General features: G+C 41.2%; 1 protein-coding gene across 1 annotated transcript; it reads right to left on the bottom strand.

The window, feature by feature from the left end:
- Positions 1-389: 389 nt before the first annotated feature.
- On the bottom strand, positions 390-10,598 carry LOC126815936 (low-density lipoprotein receptor-related protein 4). The gene is made up of 7 exons (XM_050542059.2): positions 10,461-10,598; positions 9,467-9,662; positions 8,168-8,386; positions 7,036-7,154; positions 3,748-3,890; positions 1,917-2,082; positions 390-606 (listed from the first exon to the last, which is right to left on the bottom strand). The coding sequence occupies exons 1-7, from the start codon at positions 10,531-10,533 to the stop codon at positions 467-469; spliced, it is 1,056 nt and encodes a 351-aa protein (XP_050398016.1). The 5' UTR covers positions 10,534-10,598; the 3' UTR covers positions 390-466.
- Between the last annotated feature and the right edge of the window lie 266 nt (positions 10,599-10,864).

Raw genomic sequence — 10,864 nt, 5'->3', positions numbered from 1 at the left:
AAGCGAATTATTGAAATAAAATTAAACCATATGTTAGTCCCGAAATTACCTAGTTCGTGTCGAGTAGACGTTACCCCCCCCCCTCTCTCTCTCTCTCTGTGGGGCAGAAGGTGAATAAAGTTCGAGCCGCTCAATGAGACGAGTATTAACATTACAGGCAGTGGAGAGATAATCGAAACCACGCCAGTTGACTCAATGACAGATACAGCGCACGTGCTAACCATTCAGCCATACACCCGTCCACCCCCCCCCCCCCCCTTTCTGCTCAAGAATCATGAATATAAAACAAAACTTGGCAGAACATGTAAACTCAAACACAAAAGTCAACTTTTCCGATATTTTCATGAAGGTGAAAGTCAGTGTCTTGTCGGACATAATTACGATAGTAATTAATATGCAAAATATCTTATTTATTTGTTACTGCGGTGTCCAAAAAGATACATTTACGTGTTATTTGAAACTAAGTTTAAACTGAACAAGTAGCTTTATCAGCCGTTAAGGTCAGACCATCTGGGCAGGTGCAGGTGGGTGACCTATTAGAAGATAGCAGACTCGGAAGACAGAAATGGGAACACCCACCATTATTCGTTCCACACACATTGGGGCCTGAAAAGTAGAAATATGTAAAAGATTAGGGATTTAATAGTAACAGAAGTTTGATGCGTGTTTGGAAAGGGCAAGAGCTAAATTAAGGAAATGACAAACAGGACTAGAACAACGTGTAGACCGATGTTTCGTCATTGAGGTTAAATAGGTGGTAAAATGGGCTAACTGGTGCTAACATGGGGTAACTGGTGCTAACATGGGCTAACTGGTGCTAACATGAGCTAACTGGTGGTAACATGGGCTAACTGGTGCTAACATGGGCTAACTGGTGCTAACATGAGCTAACTGGTGCTAACATGACCTAACTGGTGCTAACATGAGCTAACTGGTGCTAACATGGGCTAACGGGTGCTAACATGGGCTAACTGTTGCTAACATGAGCTAACTGGTGCTAACATGGGCTAACTGGTGCTAACATGGGCTAACTGGTGCTAACATGAGCTAACTGGTGGTAACATGGGCTAACTGGTGCTAACATGGGCTAACTGGTGCTAACATGAGCTAACTGTTGCTAACATGAGCTAACTGTTGCTAACATTAGCTAACTGTTGCTGGACTAACTGGTGCTAACACGAGCTAACTGGTGCTAACATGGGCTAACTGGTGCTAACATAGGCTAACTGGTGGTAACATGGGCTAACCGATGCTAACATAGGCTAACTGGTGGTAACACGAGCTAACTGGTGCTGGGCTAACTGGTGCTAACATGGGCTAACTGGTGCTGGGCTAACTGGTGCTAACATGAGCTAACTGGTGCTGGGCTAACTGGTACTAGCATGAACTAACTGATGGTAACATGGGTTAACCGGTGCTAACATGGGCTGATTTGTGCTGGGCTAGCCGGTAGTAGCATGGACTAACCGGTGCTAGCATGGACTAACAGGTACTAGCATGGGCTAACTAGTGCTAACCGATGCTAACATGGGCTAACTGGTGCTGGGCTAACTGGTACTAGGCTAACTGGCGTTTATATCGGCTAACCGGTGCTAACGTGGGCTAATTTGTGCTGGGCTAACTGGCGCTTACATGGGCTAACCGGTGCTAACATAGGCTAACTAGTACTAACATGGGCTAACCGGTGCTAACATGGACTAACCGGTGCTAACATGGGCTAATTTGTGCTAACATGTGCTAACCGATTCTAACACGGGCTAACTGGTTCTAATTGGTGCTAATAGGGATTGATGGCCAAAAACAGGCAACTACTCAATAAAAGTCAAACATGCTTGATGTTATAAAGATACATACTGGAATTTGAGTTTTTCGTGGTGGTGTATTTCTACACTAGTATACACATGAAATATACTTACTATCTGCTTGTTTTCGTGGATCAATGGCACAAATTCCCATAAGAGAATGTTGCCTTATATGCCAGCGGCCATATTGTTCCAGGTTCTCATATCGAGTAACTTCGCTGCCACCATGTTTTGGTATACGAAGGAGTTTTCTCATATTCTGCACCCAATACAAGTAATCCTTAAATACGACAATAATATAGTAATTTAAACACCGTGAAACATCTTTCTGGTTTTCGCCTGTCCAACCTCTTTGGGTTTCTCCGGGTCCCTCGGTTTCCTCCTACCGCTAAAGACCCCTACACGCAAGCGAATTATTGAAAATAAGATTGAAGCATGTGTTAGTCCCGAAATGACCTAGTTTGTGTCGAGTGGACGATAAACCCACCGATTTCCCGCTTGTACGTGACAAGTAGTAGGGTCTTCTGTCTAACCTTTTTGGAATTTCTCCGGGTCCTTCCGAAGGGGGCTGGGGGGGGGGGGGTAACGTCCACTCAATGTTTCGGGGCTAGCATATGGTTACATTTTATTTTATTACATCACTTGTGGTCTTTAGCAATGGCAGTAAACCGGAGGATCCACGAGGTTAGACGGGTGATCCTACTCCTTGGGGAATCGAAGCCACGCAACTTGTCTCCATGACAGACCTAACGATCTAACACGCACACGTTAAACCATTCGGCCACGAAATCCCCTAAAAGTTTAGAACATCACATTTTCATACCACATTGGGGCTATGGTTACTGTGATATTGTATTACAATTAAAATTTGTAATGACATATATCGCTAGACGGAGAGAGAAATGGGGTTTAACGTCCACTCGACACAAACTAGGTCATTTCGGGACTATCATATGGTTCAATTTTATTTCAATAATTCGCTTGCCTGTAGGGGTCTTTAGCAGTGGGAGGAAACCGGAGGACCAGGAGAAAACCCACGAGGTTGGACAGGCGATCATACTCCTTGTCATGTACAACCGGGGAATCGAAACCACACCAGTTGACTCAATGACAGACTTTATGATACCGGGGGCACACGCTAACCATTCAACCATCCACCCCCCATATCATTAGACAACTACCAGTCGTGGGCGCAGGATATTTGGTTAGGGGTCCCATCTACTTCATACTTCGAGAAAAGATCTCTGTCCTAAATGGCCGCCATATCCAAGACTTAGTATATTGTTTTGTAATGCGGTTCTACTCCGTTTCACACCTGGCTTACACACAAAGACTAAATAAACTTTTTCAATTCCATTAAATGGAAGTAGAATAAATACTTCTCAAAATTCGCGAAGCATACTTAGTGTTTACGAATTAAAATGTCGGTCAAATAGCTTAGCGTCTGTTCTCAAATGGAACTAACTGTAGACAGACAGCCTAAGCTTCGTATGTGTTCCCATGTGTCCTTTGGAAAAATCGGGGTGTCAATGGTAATTTGCAGCGGATATCTGGACCTATGGTGGGAAGCTTGCCGACCCTCATCAACCTAACCAACAGAAAGCTCAAATTTACATGTTTGATACAAACAGAATGAAGTGAAGTATTATTATTTTTTTTTTATACAGGGTTGAGTTTAAGTTAAATACCACCACCATTCCAATCGTTAAAATATCAAATTCCAGAAGTTGATAATAGTACAGGTTAATGCTTGACATTAAAGACTACTATTATTACTTGACATTAAAGACTACTATTGTTCAAATCTACGTCGAATCTGAGGCTAAATGTTACCATGTAAAATTAATGTGACATTACACATCAAAAGAACAATTAATAGTAGCATTCATTATTTCAAGTATTATTATATTATATCATTATAATTTACACGAATTGCGAAACTTACCCCGGATATGGTGATATCTACAGGTGTAAAGTCCCATGTAGAATATGGTGTATAAACGGTGGTCAGGTTTTCTCCATTAACACCAATACTTTTAATCATGTTAAAGGTACCTTCAGTCCAGTACAATCTCTGTTCGTCATAATCTACAAAAACAATAATAACAACCTCTGCTAGTCCTCATTACAACAGCAATAACAACAACAATACAACCTATTTTAGTCCTATCGACAATATTGGGGGTGGGGGTGTTACGGTTCCTCGATTCCCTTAACAAAGAACGTAAATAAAATAGGGTTCGCTCCAGCCTAGCGCTAAACCAAAAGAATAAGACAAACAAAAGTTAAAAGTTAATAAATTTTATTACATATATAAAAACAATTAATTTATTATAGGCCTATAGACTATAGACTCTACTGTCTTCAGCAATGTATAATGAAGAAATTAGGCGACAAATTGCATAAATTATAATAAAATAGGCCTAATAGGCCAACAATATTAAGTTAATTTAATATAAGACACTAAATACTACTATAACTATATAGGTCTATTATATGTTAAATAAATGACCCTTTTTTTTTACCACCCTTCGCCCTTACACTTGCTGCAAGCAAGATTGTATTCCTATAGTTTTTCCCCAAAAGTGCTAAAAAGTAGGGATTATTTCCCCAAAAACGACCAAATTGGGATTTACCCAGTAATTCAAATTGATGAAAATGGGGATTTTCATCAAAAATGATAAAAGCGGGGATTTACCCACTAATTGATGAGAATGGGGATTTTTCCCCAAAAATGATAAAAGTGGGGATTTACCCACTAATTGGTGAGAATGGGGATTTTTCCCCAAAAATGATAAAAGCGGGGATTTACCCACTAATTGATGAGAATGGGGATTTTTCCCCAAAAATGATAAAAGTGGGGATTTACCCACTAATTGGTGAGAATGGGGATTTTTCCCCAAAAATGATAAAAGCGGGGATTTACCCACTAATTGATGAGAATGGGGATTTTTCCCCAAAAATGATAAAAGTGGGGATTTACCCACTAATTGGTGAGAATGGGGATTTTTCCCCAAAGGTAGGTAGGGTGTGGGGTTTTCCCACGAATGATTACGCTGAAAATAACAACCTGTAGTAATAGGCCTATACAAAAAGGCCAGTTCTGGAGGTTAGGAAATCCGGACAAAATATTAAATATAGGACTAGTCTAAAAGAATGATGCTAATCTAATCACTCATAGTGATTGACGAGGGAAACTAGGCCTAAGGCCTAACTTAAAAAAAACACATTCTCCAGCCTACATAAAGGTCTAGAGTTTTCCATCGGCATAATTAGACTGCTATTAACCTACCATCAAAGAATCCATTAGTTTTTCCTAAGGCAAAATGGGCCTTAAAAGTAATAAAGACTTTTACACTAAACGAACTACACCCAGTGGCAGCCAAAGACCGAAGTGCCGAGCCTCAAGACTGTCGTCTGCTAAGATTTAAACGTTCCGCCAATCAGAGGGATTGGAACGCTAGCTCGCGTAAACTAACCAATCAGATTCATTAGAACGAAAGCGCGAGTAACTCGGCCAATGACAGCGTCTGGAACATAAGCGCGTGAAAAATGTCAAACGCAGGAGTTGATGAAAGAAGCTCTGAAGAAACAGCCGATGAATATTTGAAAAATACGAGTAAAATATTAATAGGCAAGCTATCCTGCTGATGTGTCCCCCTCGCCCATGAGGTGGGGCACAATAATACGCATTATTGAAAACTGACAAGCTGAATTAGGAACGGGGTAAAGTAGTTTTCACACGTTAATTTTATGACATTGAACGCACGCGGTTTGCCTCCATTTGACACTTCCGAAAGGCTGGCAATGAATGAACAGCCGATAAACTTTAAATAATTGAAGCTGGATACTGTCATCACTATGACTTTTTGGTAGCATTATATATATATATAATAATGATTTTAATAGTAAAATAATAATTATATATGCTCGTAAACTTATAACAGTGTTGATGCATCTATAACTGAATTGACTATATAGGCTAGGCCTATTTAAATATCTTACGTTACAAAGAAAACAATACTGATTATCCACCTGAGTGGCACATATTACAGGCGATTTAAGCATAATAAGTTAGTAATACTAACATAGACTGAATCAGCACTATGAGCTTTGCCTGCGCGTAACAGGGGGATGGCTGAATGGTCAGCGTGTGCGCGTTGTATCATAAGGTCTGTCATTGAGTCAATCGAGGTGGTTTCGATTCCCCAGTTGTACGTGACAAGAAGTTGGGTCGCTTGTCCAACCCCGTGGGTTTTCTCCGGGTCCTACGGTTTCCTTTCACTGCTAAAGACCCCTACGCGCAAGCGAATTATTGAAGTAAAATTGAACTATATGTCAATCCCGAAAGGACCTAGTTTGTGTCGAAAATGTTTCCTCGGAAGTTCCATAAAATGATCCCTGATCAACTCGGACCAAGCTACAGCCATACTTCATGACTACACATCTCCCTATTCCAACAATCGGATTAAAATATACATCTATATTTCGTTTCGTTTTTTTACGTCAGAGGTCATACGAGCGGCTTTTAACCCCATGACGTCAGACATTTGGTTAACCAATCAGCGTTGATGTTTCTAGTGGGTTACCCACAGTTCCGTGCACCTCACGCCAATTACTCGACGTAAGAGACCGTTTCATTGGCTAATCCCTCACATCAACCAGAACGCGGATTATATAACAACTCTTCCAGATCCTAGTGTAGGAAAGACAAGTAAAACGAAATTTTGAACTGTAAAAAACGAAACGAAATAGAATCTGTGTTCTAATCAGATTGCCTATTTCAACTGCCAAGGGATTTTTCTTTCTTTTATCGGACCTGGCATTTTAGAAACCACCCGACCTACATGCCACGCTTCCTTGACAGTCCCGTATAGCGCCATCCAAAACAAGCGAGGCCGGACTTAAAATGTCCGAAGTTTCATCTTAGCCTAAATTGGATGTTGTTTCAATCAAATTGTTTTTCTATTACCTAAAGCTAGGTTCCCACTATGACGATTCGCGCTACGATTGAAATCGTGGTTTTAATCGTGGAGTAATCGTGGTGATCCTATCAGGTCTTATCATATATCGAGGTCAATCGTGGCAATCGTGTTGATCGTATGGAAACATATTGGAACGTATCTGCACGTACAAGATCGTGGACTTAGTAAATGACGCCGTAAAATGACCGAAGATTCATCTCAGCCTACACTGGAAGTTGTTTTAACCAAATTGCTTATTTATTACTAACCTAATGCTAATCTGATTGGATAATCTAGTTCACGAGTTATCAGCTCATGGTACCTGCCATCTAAAGTAGTCCTCATCAATTTGGCCGATTCTTCATCACCAGCAATCAAATATAACCACCTAAATCAAACGTATTTAACCATAATCAATACCAGCATAACTTACACCATAATATTTTAATAGAAACAAGGGGCGTGCTGACCCACGAATGTGCATGGGGAACAAGATTTCGTCTTGGCCCCAAAAAACAAAATATATGTGTCATTGCGGGGAAGGGGGGGGGGTAAGAAGGGGCCCCTCCCAGTGCCACCGAGTAATAGTGGGCTGTTGTGTGGCACATGCTAGGGTCGATTTGTAGAATATCTGACCCACGGTATGTTTGACACTGGTTGAACACTATGATTATGATTATAATGTTGAAAACTGCATTGAAACCGCGTGATTTTTTGCATTTGCAAAACCTCAAGGGGACGCAAAAACTCCAAACCATGAGGCAAAGGTCGTCATTGCGTCTCTCTCTCTCACTTAGCCCCTGGCTCCCTCACAAGGAGGTCCCCGTTCTTACCCGGTGTCGTCAGTTGCTGGAAAATGCCGGCCTCCTTTACCCTTGTCGAAATTGTCAATGGAATGTGTCTTGTCGACGTTGGCTCGCTAACACCAAGGTCGCGTGTTCGATTGCGACATTGGCCGAGAATGTTCATCGGAATTTTCCGGCGTGGTTCCCCCTTGTTAGTAGGGTCTGGCAAGGGAAAACGTATAGTCTTTTGGGTGGGAAGATAAACCGAGGTCCCGTGTACACATTGGCCTGGACGTAAAGGATCCCGTGGCAGATGGAACTCGATATAAGAGTAGGCCGTAGTGCCGCTGTCCGAGCAAAATTTGCCCCATAGCACACTGTATGGAGTATGCCCGTCTTCATTAGCCCAGTCGGAGCAGAATAGTAGGACGTTAAACCCCATTTCATTTCATTTCATCTCTCCACAGCCTACAATAGTAAACGAATGAAATTTTCAACATTTTCATTTTACATTTTCCAGTTTTGAGCTATTATAGCAAGAATGGGTCAGCTCTTTATCTAAATCTAACATAATGTATCTTTAAGTGAAACAGGTTTATCAGTATAGTTGTCTTACCCAGTTCTAGGATCGACTTCTATATCTCGTGGGTAACCCACATGACTTAATAAAGTTTTCCTCGCTCCTGTATCGGGGTTGATTACCAGGATATTATCATTCATCCGATCACTAATATATAAATGATTATGTATCCAATCATAAGCCAGACCTTCGGGTTTATCCAGGTCACCTTCTAGTACAACCTTTTGTTCTTCATCACCACCATCAACTTTTACACTAGCAACATACAAAACAGTTAAAGGAGCTAAGTCTCTAACTCAATAGTAGGTTTAGAGTTAAACAAAGGAATTCAGTTTTAAAGGAGCTAAGTCTCTAATTCAATATTTTCCATAATATTCGAAATTAAAAACACGAATAAGAATTCAATATTGACCAATTTCAATCAATGCTGATGTTGTTATCTTGTCGTGAAATTATAGGATCCTAAAATCCAATATTTGAGACACAATTAACATTTTATAATCAGTACACGAGGCGTGTACCCTTTGGTTTCGGGTGTCATTTTGTAATGAACAAATAATAACAGACCCTACCTTGTTACTTTGATCGAGTTATACACAATGGCTAATTCATTTTTAAATTGTGTCAGTAGCTGCTGAGACATAGGCCTTTTTATACAAAGGTATTTCACTATTATGTTAAGGTACTTGCACTCTGACCCAGAGAGCTGTAACTATGGAGGTACTCGATTGTACGTTCCGGAATTGAATTCTCTCAATCCCAAAAATAGCGACAATCGAGTGAAAAGGTGGATTTTGGGCTACAACGCATGCGATGACTGAAGATGAAAATATCTCAACCAACTATGACAGCTCAAACTTACGTCACTATTCTACCCATACCATCTCCGTGGTCAGGACTGGCAGAACTGTGACAGAACTGAATTCCGCGTTACTCGATTGATTGCAATTCTGTCAATTCGGGACGTTCTGGACTGTGAATCGAGCATCTCCCAGATACTGAGGGCAAGGGTAATAACTTATCCAGTAACCTCACGTGGGCCTTTAAAAAGGGACTATAGGTTGTTGTTCTTAGTGTTTAACGTCCGCTTCTACCGAAGGTGATATCGCAGACAAGTCTTTTTTTATTTTATTATCTTAGCGCACGCGCAGTGGTCTTTCCTGTGGGAGTAAACTGGAGTACCCGGAGTAAACTCACGAGGTTGAGAAGGGCGCCCCTATCTCCAAGCCACATACGGTAACACCAGCCACATACGCTTGACCGACCAGCTAGAGGTCAAAGCGCGGCACTCTAGACCACTAGGCCATCTCTACCTCCCTAGGAAGACCGACTTACCTATACACCTTATGAGCAGCGATGTCTGTCCAGTAGATTAACTTTCCATTATAATTAAAGTCAATAGCAGACGACGCACCACGCCCACTACTCATCAAGGCAATGGTTTCCAAAACAGGCGTGTTGTTTCCACCGGCGGGGTTAATGAAGCTGACCTTTTTATCCTTATCCAGTACGGCAATAAGAGGGTCTTCGCCTGAAATGTTTATACATTTTCGATTAGATTAAATTTTCGATTAAATCACTTTGTCTTTGACTTAAAATGAAATGAAATGAAAATGAAATGGGGTTAAACGTCCTGAAGACTGGGATAATGAAGACGGGCTTACACCATACAGTGTGCTATGAGGGAAATTTTGCCTGAACAGCAGCGCTACGGCCTATTCTTATATCGAACTCCAACTGTCAAGTGATCTTTTACGTGCACGTTAATGTGTACACGGGGCCTCGGTTTTTCGTCCCATCCGAGCGACTAGACAGCTGTCGTTGTCATGCCGGAAGTCTGGATGAACTTTGTCGGCCAATGCAGGCATCGAACACCCGAACTCCAGGCCAGCGAGCCAGCGTCTTACCCACTTAGCCACCGTGATCCCCCGACTTAAAATCAAAGAGGACTGTTAATTTTAATATGATGGATAAAAAAGATGCAGTGTGGGTGTGGCATATGAAAGAGAGAGAGATGGAGTTTAACGTCCACTCCACACAAACTAGGTCATTTCGGGACTAACATATGGTTCAATTTTACTTCAATAATTCGCTTGTGGGTAGGGGTCTTTAGCAGTAGGAGGAAACCGGAGGAACCGGAGAAAACCCATGAAGTTGTCACGTACAGCCGGGGAATCGAAAGCACGCCAGTTGACTCAATGACAGACCTTATGATCCAACGCGACCGCGCTAACCATTGGGCTATCCAATCCCCCACCCCCTCCCCGTAGCTTCGAAAAGTAATGTTTAACGTGAACAGGTACAGAAGATTATATAAATGTTATTTTACCTTGAGTTGGAAAGACAATAGATCTTGTATATACAGGTAACAATACCAACACCACATACAACGATGTCTTCATTATTACACTTTAATGTATATAAACTAAATCTGTTCTCTTAAATATATATACAGCACTATTCTAATATAATTAACATATCTGACCTTCAATATAATCATTATAATAGCTCTGATATTTTAAACTAATATTTAAAAATAAGAGAACTAATGTCAATCTACTCACTATTTGTTTGTAATTATGTAGACGTGACGCCAACTTTAGTTAGTGGGTGAGAGGGAGAGAGAAATGGGGTTTAACGTCCACTCGACACAAACTAGGTCATTTCGGGACTAACACACGGTTCATTTTTATTTCAATAATTCGCTTGCGCGTAGAGCTCTTTAGCAGTGGG

The sequence above is a fragment of the Patella vulgata genome, chromosome 3 (genome assembly GCF_932274485.2).
Source record: "Patella vulgata chromosome 3, xgPatVulg1.2, whole genome shotgun sequence".
Classification (NCBI taxonomy): Eukaryota; Metazoa; Mollusca; class Gastropoda; family Patellidae; genus Patella; species Patella vulgata.
Note: the sequence above shows the minus strand (reverse complement) of the source record. Positions and strands in the feature narration are given on the sequence as shown.

Bases quoted from the DNA above. Each gene is read 5' to 3' on its own strand.
- LOC126815936 (XM_050542059.2), bottom strand. From the start codon at position 10,533: ATGAAGACATCGTTGTATGTGGTGTTGGTATTGTTACCTGTATATACA. The intron at 2,083-3,747 runs GTAAGTTTCGCA...GTCGTATTTAAG, and splicing joins TAGATATCACCATATCCGGG to GATTACTTGTATTGGGTGCA. The intron at 607-1,916 runs GTAAGTATATTT...TCTACTTTTCAG, and splicing joins TCCACGAAAACAAGCAGATA to GCCCCAATGTGTGTGGAACG.